At 32.5% G+C, this 16,115-nt stretch overlaps 1 protein-coding gene across 3 annotated transcripts; it reads right to left on the bottom strand.

Annotated features, from left to right (window-relative positions):
• Positions 1–4,469: 4,469 nt before the first annotated feature.
• LOC106777747 (WPP domain-interacting tail-anchored protein 2) lies at positions 4,470–15,577 on the bottom strand. Of its 3 annotated transcripts, XM_022787422.1 has the most exons (6): positions 15,096–15,577; positions 12,813–14,082; positions 11,559–12,126; positions 10,313–11,445; positions 8,075–8,272; positions 4,470–4,796 (listed from the first exon to the last, which is right to left on the bottom strand). In XM_022787422.1, the coding sequence occupies exons 3-6, from the start codon at positions 12,097–12,099 to the stop codon at positions 4,620–4,622; spliced, it is 2,049 nt and encodes a 682-aa protein (XP_022643143.1). In that variant the 5' UTR covers positions 12,100–12,126; positions 12,813–14,082; positions 15,096–15,577; the 3' UTR covers positions 4,470–4,619. The 3 variants fall into 3 exon arrangements, with proteins under 3 accessions (XP_022643143.1, XP_014520969.1, XP_014520970.1); XM_014665483.2 differs by lacking the exon at positions 12,813–14,082; XM_014665484.2 differs by lacking the exon at positions 12,813–14,082 and having other exon boundaries at positions 4,663–4,796; positions 8,071–8,272.
• Positions 15,578–16,115: the final 538 nt, after the last annotated feature.

The raw sequence follows: 16,115 nt of genomic DNA, 5'->3' as shown, positions 1-16,115 counted from the left end.
CCACGAAATCATGGTTAAAGACATTAAAATTAGTAAATTTATAAACATTAAAAGTTATAAAAATATTGTGTTTTCCAAATATTCTAATAATATATAATAAATATTATGTGCATATATAAAATATTATATCTTAAAAAAATTATAAATGATAATTACTAGTTTTGCATTTTATTGAAAAACCTCAACGATTTTGCATCTGTGAAATTATATTCTTTTCAATAAATAATTATGATCATATTCCAAGTTAAACATTAAATATGAAGAAAGTCGAGAAAAAGAAGGTGACATTCACTACAAAGCTTCCAAAATGAGAAAGAGAGGAGGCACCAATGAAAGAGGAGTTACCAAACTTTCTTCTTCTTTTTTTTATTTTTTTTTTTACTTAGTTTAGTTTTTATCTTAGAATAAATTCTACACTTTAGCCTATTTTTATCTTAGGTTATCTTAGTTTCTAAAACCATGTTCTTTGTTATTGTTAGGAGGCACTTCTCTTAGCCTATTTAAGAGAATCACCTCACTTGTAAATGGTTAAATATTTTGAAAAGTAATGTTATTATGTTCAATCAATTCTAGAGGGAGTGAAAAGAATCTTTTTGGGTGTTCTTGAGCTATTCTTAGTCTCATCTTGTACTAAGGTTCAAGTGGCAGAACACTTATCTTGGGTGGCTTAAAACCTAAGTGGCGTGACCACCTTGTTATCCCCTTCTCTTCTTACCTTTTCATCTTTTGTTATTGTTTGTTCACTTTTGTTTCATTTTTTCAACTTATGTTCCTTACTATATCATGTCTTGTTTCCTTTTTATGTTGGTTCTTCCTTTCATTAACTTGAATCCATTTTATCTTATTTATTCTTGAGTCTTCTGTGTTAGAATCACAAAATAAAGTAATTGTGTTTAGACAAAACCAAGAGGAGTGAATTGGTTTGTTAGTAAGATTATGTTTTAAAAAAAATTCCCTTTTTAAAATTTGACTTAGCAATAAAAATGATTTCTTTAAGATATAATAGCATATAAATAAAGAGTGTAGGAAAAGAGAAATTTACACAAATAATTTTATATTGGTTCAGATAAAAAAACTCTACGTCTAGTTATTAATCTTTCTAAAGATGAATTAACTCAAACACTTAAAATAAATTAAGATTACAAATAAGAGTAAGAATAGTTTAGGATATAAAGCACCTCTCTTAAATACACAAGAAATGCAAAATATCTCCCTTGAAATTCACAAGGGATGAATACCTCCTTTGAATCTCACGATAGACGAAGACACTTCTCTTGAATCACACCAAAGATGAAGAAACACCATCCTTTAATCCATAAGGAATGAACATCTCCTTTGAGTAACACAAAGGATGAACAAATTCTCCTAGCAACAATCATAACACTCAATCACACAAGAACCCACTTAGTGAAAGTTATTGCTCTATCCACACTATGATAACCTATTACTAACAGTAACAATCGATTACCACAGAGACTATTATGAAAAACTTGATTTTAATTAAATAATCAATTATCAATGATAATCGACTATCACAACTTCTTGGATAAATGAAAAATTTTCTGGGATAATCTTTGTACATGATACTTTATGACTCTCTAAGCAAAGTTTTATGCATAATTTATTCACTAATATATGACTTATTACAAAGACTTAATCACATACATAAATAAAATACAAGTCTTCTAATATTTTTGTCACCACTCTAAGTTCTTGGACTTGCTTTTATCATCATCAAAAAATTTACTCTTGAAGAATGATCTCCATCATCTTCTTCTTGTGATAACATTTTGAAGTGATCCTTCATATTCAAATAATTTAGTTATCTTAGTATCTAGCGGGAATCTTCCTTAAACTTTCTTAAGAAATTTGAACTAACACCTTGCTTCTAAAATCAACAAGATGACTCCTTATCATTTCCTATTGAAAGGTTATATTGTTAAGGTGTTATTTATGTTTTCTTAATCTTGTCTTATTGTACCTATCTTGGAATGATCCAAATATTCATGCCCTTGGCCAAGTTAGTGCAAAAGAAAATTTAGAGGTGTTGAATGTTGTGTATCATGCACATACATGTTTTGTCAAGCAGCTTTGGCCGATTATGTTTTGTACCTTTGGTCTTGCTTAAATGCTTTGTCTTAACATTTTTTTTTTGCATGCTTAGTCATAGGACAATGTTATCTTAAAGAAAATTACATGACAGGTACTTGTTAAGATTATGTTTGTAACTTCTAGTTCTTTAAATGTGCTTGCTTTTACTTGAGTCATATGTCACATGTTTTCCAGTTGCAGTTTTCTTTTCATTAATTCCAATGCTTAAATATGTCAATCAAGTGTTTTAGCTCAAGTTGCATGTGCCTTGAATTGATTGGTTGAACCTAAACATATAGACTAAGTGTTCTATTAAGACAAAATCGTCTAGAAAGACTATATTGTTTAGCAACTTGAGTTTTGAAGTTTAATATACAATACTTCACGAAATATCCTTAAGGTCTTGTTCACTTGAGTGGATTTGGGGGAGAGTAATTGAGAGGATTTGAAGATAAATTTTTTTGTTGTTTATTTGAATAGATTTGGAGATAAGTGAGGGTGGATTTGGAAGTAAATTTTTTTAATCTGTCACATAAAGTAAATCCTACACTAATTCTCACAAACTTTACTTTCAAATCCACTCTCGTTTACCTCCAAATTCACTCAAATAAGCAACAAAAAAAATTACCTTCAGATCTACTCAATTACTCTCCCTCAAATCCACTCAAGTGAACAAGGCCAAGTGAAGTGTAACATCTAAGCTAAGCGCATATTTGAACATTCTTATTAAACACTAGCAAGATAAACAATTACGTGTCAATAATAAAAGGATAAACAATACTTGAAAAAATCACGTCTAAAGAAAGAAGTAGCAGATGTTGTAGATTTTATCAATTGAGACACTATTTTAAAAAAGCACAGACTCACGTCAAATGTTGATATTACAAAACAATAATGCTTTACTTTAACGTAAGAACGTCAAGTGCATAAATGTATTGTACCTCTATCTACTTTGATTTTTGCCTCTTTATCTATGTAGATAATGGCAACATCAAATTTTACTCAAAAGTACTGCACATGGATCAGTAACACATTGTAAAATAGAAAGACATTTCTGAAATACTTTCCTAAAACTTTATGTTCTACGTTAGCATACAAACGCTAAAATAATAATGTTTTTTCCAAGATGTAAAAAAGTACAAATCACCTACTCTTAAAAAAGGTCATTTATCTGAATAATCATCATCTTTCAAAGAAAATTGTATAAGAAGGAACATATTTACTATCATTGAATTGTTACAATGATATTCTCTCTAAAACTGTTAATATTGAATTTTATCATTAGTTGCAATTGATATTTTAAAATAACTAACATTACATAAACACGAATTTCAAAATATAATAATAAAATTACTAGTTTTTAGTTTTAGCATATATATGAAATTCTTCATATATATTTAAATTATTATCTTTTAATTAAATGTATATATGCATAACTCTGATAATTAAAAATTGAAAATGTTTATTAGGGTTAATTTATTAATAAATATAAGAATAGTATACATTAAAAATAAAGAATCTAATAATTGATCAATTGTAATATAATATTATATTTTTATTAATTATTTTAGAATTAATGATATTTTCAGTTTTTAAATTATAACATTAATAACACGTGTTTGTGTCCATATACATCTTCTTCTTCTTCACTCCCTCTCCAATCCTCCGTAGTCATTTCACTCTCTCCCCAACCCTCCCTCGCGGTTCCACCCTCCTGCATTCCATCTTTTGAGCAACATCATCCCTCTCAAAAACAAAATAGTACAACACAACAATGACCAGCAATCTCAAAACGTTGGTGTTTACCTCTATAAGAAAATCAAGCATCGTTTTCCTCTGCCTCATGAAACTCCATGACCATGACAATGATCCTTATGCTCTCTCATCGCTATCAGGTAAGTTCGTTGACGCTCTCAACTTTCACTTGCCTAACAATGGAAACTGTAACTGTTTCAAAATGCTTAGTGATGGTGAGCAACCAGGAAGGGCGGGAGGAGGGAGAGAAACGAGTAGGGACGATGGGAGATAGGAGAGAAAATGGCATACGTGAGCCTTAAGGTTTTAGGTAATGGACTCAGATCTCATTGAGAATGGGTGTATGCTGCTTGTCACATGAAAATCAAATAATCATTTAATAACTAAAAACATAATTAAGCCATAATTTTGTTATTTACTTAATCTTCTAAACTATTGATATTAGTTTATTATTAAATTACATTTATAATATTTAGAGTAATATTTTTGAAATAAGTTAAAGTAAATAATAAAACAGTTTCTGTTAGAAGAACAAAACAAGACTGAAAGTCTTTAAGAAAAAGATTTGTACATTTGAAAAAATAAAATGATAATTGATGTATCAAAGACAAACTCTAGATCTGTTAAGCACTAATGATAGAATAACCTTCAATTAAATTTTAATATTAGTTTACAGCAACTAAGATAACATAAAGACGCTCTAGGCAATCATATATCAGGGAAGCCCAACTACACAAGCACAAATTTTATATAGCCTTCATATAACTTGGCAATCATAAGCTTTCGGAAATGAAAATGTTTCCTTTGTCCAACAACCAGATGGCTAACACAGAAACCAGCGGGACAAAAAATGCTACTGAAAGAAATGTCAATTTTCTGCAACTTGCAAGCTTATCTGCCGAAATAGATGATGCCACTCCAGTTTTTGAGCTTGCAATTTCTTCACCCACCTAATAGTTGAAACAAAAAAAGGAAAAGACTTTAGGATAGGAGAAAAATTAAGTTTGTACCTGTAAATTAGCTTTTTACTCTATCAATGCAAGCTGAACTTCTTCACATTGTAATGTTTCCAAAGCAGTATTAAAAATTCATCCAGTAAAATGATGGTAGAAAGTATAACATTGAAAGAAACCAATTGGTTCTGGATACATGTTGGGCATTTTGGTCAACTTTGTCAGTTACCATTGTAAGCATCATAGGTTAGATAAGAGTTTTTACATTCGAGACATCCAATTTCAAATTCTAAATAAGGTTCCTTATGTTTATATTCTGATTATAGCATGGCAAACAGAAAAAGGCTTGAGAAGGGAAAGCAGAGTTCTGTAGACTCTTTTCATGGTAGTATTCAAGAAGAACGTAATCATGTTATGGAGGGAAAGGGAAAATGAATTACAAGAAATAGACAAGGTACATTGTTATTACATACACTAATGTAACAGTAAATGAGATCAAATCTACAGATATGAGCGGGAAGATCAGAGTGTTATGTTTATGTAACACGTGGGAGAATTGGTTAAAGGTGATAGCTATGTGGTACGCAGTGGAGAGAATAATGAATTGCGCAAAAGTTCACGTATGAGAGAGAAGAGAGTACAAAATTGCGGGAATTCATTCAGTGAGGACGAGTGTGGTATGACTCTTTTCTCTGCAATCTTTTTCTCTGGCATTTCTCTGTTATCTTTTCCTGACCTAACCTCTCTTTATGGAAATGTATATTGCTAAAGAGAAGACAAAATCTTTTCAATAGAGTTAGCAAGAGGAAATAACAACTAATTCCTTACACTAATATTTCATTTTCTAATAATAGACTTTGCTTTTGGAGATTTTATCTTGCATAGCTATACTCCTCTTTGGGAAATCATCTACCATAGATGGGACAACCAATTGCATAGGCCATTACATGTTGCAGGCTATTATCTAACCCATGTTGCACTATGATGCTAAGTTCAAAGCTGATTATGATGTGAAACGTGGAATGTATGATTGTTTGGATAGGTTGGTGGGAGACATTGATCAGATCACCAAGATTGACTCCCAAATTGAAAGTTTCAAGAGCAAATCTAGATTTTATGGTAGTCCAATAGCTCATTGTGCACTCAAAACCAAAACTCCATCACTATGGTGGGAATCATATGGTGATGAACATCCAAAATTACAAAGATTTGCAATTAGAGTATTGAGCTTGACTTGTAGTTCATCCATATGTGAATGTCACTAAAGTGCTTTTGAAAGGGTACGAATTCCTATCTATGAAATTGATTTTATAATTATCTTTTAGAGGCTAGTATAAGGTGTTAATTAATTTTGTAATTATTTTGGTCCACACCAAGAAAAGAAATCGTCTACAACAAAAGACCATGAATGATGTGGTGTTTGTAATGGCTAATTCAAGATTGACGAAGAAGAAGGATGTTAGGAAGATAAAGGACTACAACATGGACGATCTTTGCTTCTGGCGATGAATGGACTGTGGAGGAAAATGAAGCAAGTTCAAGTTTAGATGCTTCATATGAAGACATCTTAGTTGAAGTTGGAGAGAATAAATATGCCAGTAGAGGTGGTGTTGTTGCACCTATGGATGATTTGGAGGTTCCTCCAATTTTTTATAATGATGAAGGTCCTGGAGGAGAGGATATTGATGAAAATGAAGATCATGTGGAGGACAAGGATGATTATCCTGTTTTTGATATGAAAGATTTCCTTGGATAGTTTTATTAAACATTGAACAATTTATTAGATGTTTTATGCTTCTTCAAACGTATGAACCTATTTTAATTCTTATGAACCCATTTTATGAATTATGTATGAGTTATTTTTATCATTTATATAATTTAAACTAATGCACTATTTATGAATATAATTTTTTATTTACTTGTCAAGTTACGTTTTCATTACCTTTCCGATCCCCTTACTATCCTCGAGTTTGACAACATTGACTAGTCCAATTCAATCCACATATCCTTCAACGTTCCATAATATTCTGAAAAAAAGAGAGTTCCCTGCGTGGCACCAAAGATCTTTCTTTCTAACTCATAACATGTAGACATGTCCTATAACATAAAATAGGTAGTTGCAAGGTCCTCCCAAATTTCATGGGCACTAGATTCTACTTATTTTTGTAGTCATGGGACCCCCGTAACCATGTAATGATTCGTGAGTCATCATTATCCCAAATCTGAAAATTAGGTTCATCCGGGGAAATGGCCTTTCCTTCAATATGATTGAGTATACACGTACCCTTAACGTACGTCTGATAAATTAAGCCCATTGGAGACAATTCCTATCATTAAGGCCGTTGTCATCAGGCAAGTGCGGAAGATCGGCATTGTTTAGTGGAGTTGCCATGCCAAAAATAAATAATAGGAATTCCTTAGCCCTCTCCTAAATAAAAATGAAAGGTAAGACAGAAAGGTCCAGTGATGGCAGCATCAATGGCACTGATGAAAGCAGCTGTCATGGCAGCAGCACAACAGCACCTGTGATGGCACCAGCACTATGCAATGGTGATGCAGCAATGACAGCAGCAGTGATGCAGCAACGACAGCAGTGATGATGACAGCAATGATGCAGCAGTGACAAGAGTAGTGGTGATGCAGCAGCAGTGATACAACAGCTACAGCTCCGGCGAAAGTTCCAACAATGATTCCGATAACAGCTCCTATGCGTGGCAGCAGATGGGGGCAGCAGGAGTGACAAAACCACAACTTAGGGACACTTCAGGCAACCCAATAATTAAAAGAAATCGTTGCACTTCAGGCAACGCTAACTAACTGTAACCAAGATGGGAAAGAAAAAATTCGGAAGCTCAGCTTCTTAGACAGGGAGCTCTGATACCAACGTGAAAGGATTAATTTGAAAGAAGGAAGATTCTTATTTTTGTTAATTTATTTGAAACAACCTCTACAATCTTCTAACAAACTCTAACAACTTCTAGCAATACATTTAATATCCTACCTACAACTCTCAACATTGTATTTAATATCTAACTAAAAACAGATATAATTTGCTTTACTAAATTTGTTGTTCTTTCATTGTTCTGGGGCAAAATTTAACACTTAGTGCACAATAGAGCTTATAGAGAAACTTATTTTATTTTTCTTCTTATTTTCTTTCTCTACAAGTGGTTTTGGAGAAAATTTCCTAAGTAGATCCTAAATGTAACACCTACATTTTACATAATAAGCATTACTACAAATTAAAAAGATAAGGCTGACAAATAAGTACCTGCCTGAAAGGCGGCATTAAAGTGATCTATTACTTCCTCATCCGAGGACTTAGCACAGCTATCATTGCTTGAGTCAATGTTGGAAGCTTGATCTTCGTTTCTGTTATTCAGTCCATAGTTGCAAGTATGTAAAGATCCATCAATTTTAGTATTCTTTAACTTTTGTACCAAATGTTTATTTTCCTGTTTTAATGCAAGTAACTGCAAGAAGAACAATGATAAGAAATCCAATGTCCCTGTTAGTGTATAAATCATAAAAAGTTGAATAATAACTCCAGAGTTATTTGAAAAAAAAAATAATAAATCGACAAACATAATCATAACTTCAAAATTATCATGTTACCTTTTTTCGGTTTCTAATTCCGTTCCAAGGAAAGATACTGATTTATTCTCTAATTATGCCAAACACAGTCATAATCACCTAACTCCACTTGTTTCTTTCAGGATAAGTAACCATGAACCATAATAGATCTGGATTTGAAATTCTGATTCAGACACACTGTAGATTATCCACAGAGGTATATTTTCTTTTGTTGAAATATAATGTATTTTCTGGTAGGCTTTTTAGAGTGGGCTTTTTAGGAGCTTTCTATTTTTCCTTTTTTTATGTTGATCTACTATCCCTTAAATAGGGTAATATGTTTATTAGGAAAAAGTGAGCAGTAATAATAAAAATATTTTCAGTTTCTCTCCCAATTTTAAGTTGGTAGTGTTTTACGGTCATTTTTCTCCTGACAAATGTGTTTATCTCGTGGTGTATGTTGATGATATTGTTATTACAGGGAATGAAGTCACTAGAATTACTCAATCAAAGAATCATTTGTTCAACCGCTTTCAGACTAAAGATCTGGGTCGTCTAAAATATTTTCTTGATATTGAAGTGGCACAGTCAAAAGAAGGTGTCATCATTTCACAAAGGAAATATGCTCTTGATATTTTAGAGGAAACAGGCATGACAAATTGCAAACCCATTGATAGTCTTATGGACTCAAATCAAAAGTTAATGAGAGATCAAGATGAAACCTTCTCAGACCCAGAGAGATATAGAAGGCTGGTTGGAAAACTCATCTATCTTACAATAACAAGACCTGATATTTCTTATCCAATGAGAGTTGTGAGTCAATTTATGCAAAATCCACATGTTAACCATTGGAATGCAGTGATTTGCATTCTCAGATACGTAAAAGGAAACCCAGGACAGGGATTGTTGTATGAGAACAAGGGAAGCACTCGGATTGGAGGATATTGTGATGCAGATTGGGTTGGTTCTCTAATTGATCAAAGATCTACTCCAGGATATTGTGTTTTACTTGGAGGGAACCTTGTATCTTGGAAAAGTAAGAAACAAAGTGTTGTTGCTCAATCTAGTGTTGAAAATGGCTTTAACTACATGCGAACTTGTGTGGATCAGACAACTTCTTCAAGAATTGAAATTTTGTGAAAATGAGCCGTTGAAACTGTATTGTGACAACCAAGCAACCCTTCATATTGCCTCCAATACAATTTTTCATGAGAGAACATAACATATAGAAATTGATTGTCATTTTATTAGAGAGAAGTTGTTGTCCAAGAAACTTGTTACTGAGTTTGTCAACTCTAATGAACAACTCGGAGACATTCTGACCAAATCTTTAAGGGGGCCTAGAATTCAGTTTATATGTTCTAAGCTTAGTGCATATGATCTATATGCTCCAGTTTGAGGAGGAGTGTTGAAATATAATGTATTTTCTAGTAGGCTTTTTAGAGTGGGCTTTTTAGGAGCTTTCTATTTTTCCTTTTTTATGTTGACCTACTATCCCTTAAATAGAGTAATATGTGTATTAGGAAAAAGTGAGCAGTAATAATAAAAATATTTTCAGTTTCTCTCCCAATTTTAAGTTCTTTAATGTCCCTTGAAAAACTACAAAAGGTGGAAACAACAACATTCTTTTGATCCTAGAAATATACAATTTTTCTTAATTGTGCTCTGCAGGAATAATTTCCAACTATTGAATCATTGAATATTTTACTTTCTCACTCGGTTCTAGCAATAACAACAATTAAGATGATATAAAGTTTCATGAATTAAGCACAAAAGGATCAAACTTAGATAAATGAAGATATTGAATACTTCTTTGATGAAATCAAACTCTAGGAAACCCAATTGGGTACACATATCTTTAAAGGGCCTAAATATTAGTTTTCTGTCAAAGAAACCATTGAAACTAGAGTTCAAAACCCACAAATTTCTTGAGTCATTACCTGGTTATTGATGTGCTCCCTTTCAGCAGCTAATTGCATTACCATATCCATGATAAGTTTGGTTTTAGTATCAATTTCTTTTGCCCTTGAAAAACTTGTATGGCTAGCTTGATCCAAAGACGTCTTCAAGCATATTGTTCTGGACCTAAGGAGATCCAATTCTTTATGAAGTTCTAAGTTTGTTTGAGATAGCACAGAACATTTCTCAGCAGCACTTTCATTATTACTTTCAGCTTTTGAAACCTTTGACTTCAGCTCTTCAATTAATATTTCCATATCCCATATAGCTGTGTATAACATGTTCTGCTGTTCTTGACTTGCTTCAGAAGATGCCTTTGCAGTCTGTAGTTGGATATCTAATTCCCTTAGTTGCTTCTCAAGTGAACCAACCTTTTTTTCTGCAGTGCTAGCACTCCCTTTAAGAAAATTTATCTCTTCAGTAAGTTCCAAGTTGGTCTCAGTTAGCTGTGTAACCTTGGCTTCCGCACTCTCAGCCCTACTTAATGCAATATCAATGTTTTCTCTTAGAGACTCAACAAAATTTTCCATTTCAATTTGATGTTCATGATATACTTCATTCTCTGCAATCGCATTATTAATCTGAAGCTCAAAATCCTCTCTCTCCTTCTCAAGAAATTTCACCTTTTCCCTCAAAGCCAACACATCAGATTTTTCCTTAGTACTCTCGACATTACATGTCTCAAGCTTATCTAAAGCAGCATCTTTAGCCTTGATTTGCTCCATCAAATTTTGAACTGTTGATCTCAACTCATTTTCTCGTTGCATAGAACTACTGAGATTGAACTCAGTTACTTGAAGACGTCCCATTATACCTTTAGAAATCCCCATTAACACCTCTGCAGCATTATCTGCCTCTAGAAATCTTCCCCAAACTACTTCTGCTGCTTCTTCCATATAAAATGCCACTTGTTCCGTGTAACGGAGTTTCAACTTTAGGTCCTCATTGTCTTTTGACTCTGCTAACTTCCTTTCAAGAGCTAGCTCCCTCGCAAAAGATTTCTCAAGCATTTGCAGAATATATCTTCGTTGTTCAACCATCTGATCATTGGGTTTTGCTTTCACGTCTGAAAGTTGACCATTTCCTGATAAATTCAAGGCCTTCCCGGTTTCGCCTGTTTACATGGATGACTAAGAAAGGTAAACAGTCATCCCAAACTTGGAAAAGAACTGCACGCGCAGCATAAATGTCAGAAAAAAACAAAACTTAGTAAGAATTCCAACTTACAATTCTCATTTCTATAAGCATCCATGGTTTTCTGTAACTGGGATGATTGCATTTTCAACTCCATTAACTGCTGTTGAAACTGTTTCACAGACTCTTCGGAGTCATGCAATTTTTTGTCCATCATAAGGAAAAGTTCGGTCAAATGTCTGCACGAAAATATTTTTTGACGAGCAATAACAATTTCTTCCTGGAGAGCGTCCATGAAACTGTCAAGCTCTCTTACCTCAGAATCCAAAATGCCAGCCAATAAATCAAATGACATTGCCTTCTCAAATAATTGTGCCAAGATGCAGTTATTCTTTGAATCCATTGCTTCAAGATCACTTTCCTCGCTTAATAGATAAATATAAAGCACATTCAAGTTCACCAACTTCTCGGTAAAATAGGCTAGTCGATAATCTATTTCCGTTAAAGCTTGAAGGGATAACTCTTCTTGCTCGTCGTTTTCTTTTGTTGAGAAGCCCTGCAGTGCGTAGGGTTTTCCAAAAGCTGAATCTACAGCGTAAAAGTGACCTTCATCTTTTTTACCAAATTCATCCATTGGTGGTCTGTAGTTTTTCAGCCTCTCCTGAAAATAAGGTAGAAATGAGACCTTTGGTAGAAGAACAAAGCCACCATACCTATGTACTTATTCAACACACAAAAGATATGGCACAATTATCTAGTTAATTCACGACTTGTTTCTTTCAAGAACAAAGGCAAAGCACGAGAAATGAGGAATAAAATAAATTAATAAAAAAAACCAATTTTGTGCAAAAAAAATTCATAATTCATCATTTTCAAATACATAATTACGTGTTGAATAACAAGTAAAATATTTAAAGCATATATTATCCCTTCAACGTAATTAATTATATAGTAAATATTTTATTATTATTAATGTATATTAAAAGGTAAGTTTTTAATATAATCGATTTATATATTAAAGAATTAATAATATTTGTTTTTTTGTTTCATAAAATAATATTAGAATAATCAGTAAAAGTAAAAAATTTAAACTTAAGTAGTTATATTTTTTTATTCTAAATAATATTACTTTTTCTTTATGTTATTTTACTTAATGCTCGATCATCCAATACAAAAGAAGTGTAAGCCAATGTCTCAAAAGTACTAACAGTAATAAAGTAAAGCAACAATAGTTAGCATTTGGTAATTAGCATGCAATAGTTCAGATATTTTCTATCAACAAAAAGGATATATTTGATATAGAAGTACACCTAAAGTGCTCCAAACCATATACAACTTATATACAACCTATGATTGTATCTTCATTTTTCCACATCCATAAGTCCTCCCTTTCTTTATGTGATAAAATTCTTTGAATCTCTTGCATGAACACATCAACTTGATCTTTTTCCCACTCAAACCATTCCCATCTCCACTTCATACACCACTCCTATCTACTCTCATTCCATCTTCCAACCTCCCCAACTTTTCATTTTGTTATTCAAGTTTCATATAATCTAGGGAATCTCAACTGAAGTGGTTCCTCACCTTTCCACACACATCACCAAAATTCATGATTTGATCTAGGTCTCTCATTCAACCATGTCCATTATCCATACTTGCAGCCTAGCATTTCCTTCCATGAACCTTGGTTTTTCACTCCTAGTCTTCACTTCCACTCCTGGCCCTCCTTCCTCCTTTGGTTTATATGTGTTCTCCCTTTCAATTCACGTTGTATTCCTACCTTGTGATCCCCAGCCTCAAAGAAAGTTCCACTGGAGCCTTTAAAAAGAACAGATAGTACAAGGAAATTGTTGTAATAACAAATTTTATTAGGCACACCGGGTCTGCAAAAGACAAATCTTTCTTTCCACCAAGACAATCTTTTCTTGATTTTATTCTCAACCGGCTACCAAAAGATTTGCTTCGTAGGATTTTTCCCCACAATAATTCCCAGGTATATGAAGGGTACATTTATTATCCTGCAGTTTAATATTTTGGAGTACCTATCTAGTTCCCCTTTGTCTATACCCAACTCCCCAACCTTACTCTTATGGAAGTTAACCATAGGCCTAATGCAAATTTAAAACATGTCATCTGCAAATTGCAACATATTCACCTTCAAACCTTCTAGCATAATTTTCTCAGTAGCCTGTCTATCCAGCCCAGCCAACCTTTCCATAACAATTAAGAACAAAAGAGGTGCTAACGGATCCCCTTGTGTTAATCCTCTACTTGGTTTAGACTCTATAGATGATTTCCTGTTCACTAGAATCGATATGGTGGATGATTCCGTACATCCCTCCATCCATGTAAACAATTTACTACAAAAGTATAGTCTTCCTAACATGTACTAAAGGAAATCTCAACTCATAGAGTGGTAAACTTTTTCTTAATCCACTTTTACAATCACACATTTCTCCTTTTTACATGTAGCCTCTTCCATTTCTTCATTCTAAAGTTCACATTATTCCTGATAAATCTAAACTAATTTGATCATTTATAAAAGGCTCAGAAAGAAGAATTTGATGAAGGTGCAGTGAGGAATTTGTATGCTCTCATTTATTTGCAGTATTCACTGAAAACATATAAAGAAAATATTGGTAAGAAGAATTTTATATCATGAGGAATTTGTATGCTCTTAGTAACTGAAAACAAAAAGAGAAAGTGTCGGTATCATCATGATTCCCTTCTATTTCCCAATGGGAAATACATAAAAATTGATGTCGTTAACAAGCCTGTAAGATATCAAAGAAATGCACAAAAAGAGAAAAAGTGAAGTACAAGATGCTTGGTAGCAGAAGAATTTCTTTTAATTAGAATGGTAGTAATTTTAAGGATCAACTAAAATTGTTTTTTTCTTTACAAGTTGCTTTTATTCACCTCTAGGTTTCATATGAATTTCAAGAACCCAAAACATGTAGCATTTCATCCTTTTCCCTTTTCCTGGCATCACGGAACTCAAGAGATATTGGTAAAAAGAAAAAAGTAGAAACATATAACGAATTTGGTTGCCTGGTTTCTTTTTCTAGAACTCACTACTAGCTAGCATCTTCTTCCCCTCTTCTAATTAATTAAAATATAATTACCAACAGAAACACCACAACCAAAATTATAAAAATTGAGAGTACGCAATATTTCCTCTTCACGCTCTTTAAACATCCATAGCACAAGACAAGAAAAGTTGAAACACAATAGCAGTTCAACTAAAAATACATTTCGTTTCGTTTCAAACAGAGCCAATTTCACAATTGAAACACCTATTCTGAATTCCTTCCTATCTTAAGAACAGAAACCATAGGATAACCTGAGTTTCCTAACAAAATCAACACACAACACAAATCCTTCATGATAACCCCAAAATCACCACAATAACACTGCAATTCAGTTTACATCAATAAGAATGTAAAATTTCCAGAAACAAACCCCCACCCCAGTGACAATCCTCAACAAAGCTCCTAACTTGATCATTCCAAAACATAAAATGCTACGAAAAGAATGAACCTGACCGCCCCATTTCCAACAATGGAGCACATAAGGCCCAAAAGTCACACTAAATTATTAAGTGGGAACTAAGAAATTGAGTCATACCTTTGTCAAAAAGCTTCCGGGTCTTCGTATTAGTTTCCTCCCACGATAATATTGAAGAAACTTGACTGAACAAAAGCCCACATGAAAATTCTGCTAGATAGTGTTTCTGAGCCTCCTAACTACCACTCATTTCGAAATTACTGTTATATAAGGGTCAGTTTTCCCGTTCCCCAATGCAAAACTAAATAAATAAAGGTACACTCTTTTATCTTTTCTTCTGTTCCAACCAGTGTTGATCGATGAGCTGTAAGAGGAAGAACCAAAAGTGCAAAAAGCAAAGGGGTCAACCTAATGCGTGGGAGCGCTGTTTCTTGCGATCTGACAAATCAAAGACTCGAATTGGGGTGAACATTAATATTGACTTTGAATAATTGGGTTTGAGAAACAACACAAAACAAAGCTGTACTCACAACTAGATAGATAAGACACAAACCAATGGCTAAGACCAACTTAAAGGTTAAGTGTTTTTGTCTTTGTTGGATTCAGACAACTTTGGTTTGTTTTCTTTGTCATCTTTGTTTTTAATGCTATATATAAGATGCTTCAATTTCATATTCAGTATATTTGTAAAAAGTGTAATGTGTGATTAATTAAATAAATTTTGAAATTCTCTATTTAGTTTCTATTAAATTTTTCAGATCCTCAAAATTTTAAAATATTTTAATTAAATCTCTTAAATTTTTCTTAAATATGTGATATTATAGTTATTTAAAGAAAATTACTTTTAAGTTTAAATAAAATTATTAAATTATAAAATTACAAAATTCAAAATGACAAAATTATAAAATTATAAGATTATAAAATTTTAGTTATAAAATTATAAAACTAAAAAACTATAAAATTATAAAATTATATTATTTATATAAAAGAGTTCCTATTAATTTTTTTTATTTATTGATAATTTTATAATTATAAGTTTATGATTTTAATCAAACTTATAAATAATCTCCGTAAATAAAGTGAAAGTTTTCATCATCATATTTTCTTGTAAAAAATATATTATATAATAACATTTAGACA

Source organism: Vigna radiata, chromosome 11 (genome assembly GCF_000741045.1).
Source record: "Vigna radiata var. radiata cultivar VC1973A chromosome 11, Vradiata_ver6, whole genome shotgun sequence".
Lineage (NCBI taxonomy): Eukaryota > Viridiplantae > Streptophyta > Magnoliopsida > Fabales > Fabaceae > Vigna > Vigna radiata.
Note: the sequence above shows the minus strand (reverse complement) of the source record. Positions and strands in the feature narration are given on the sequence as shown.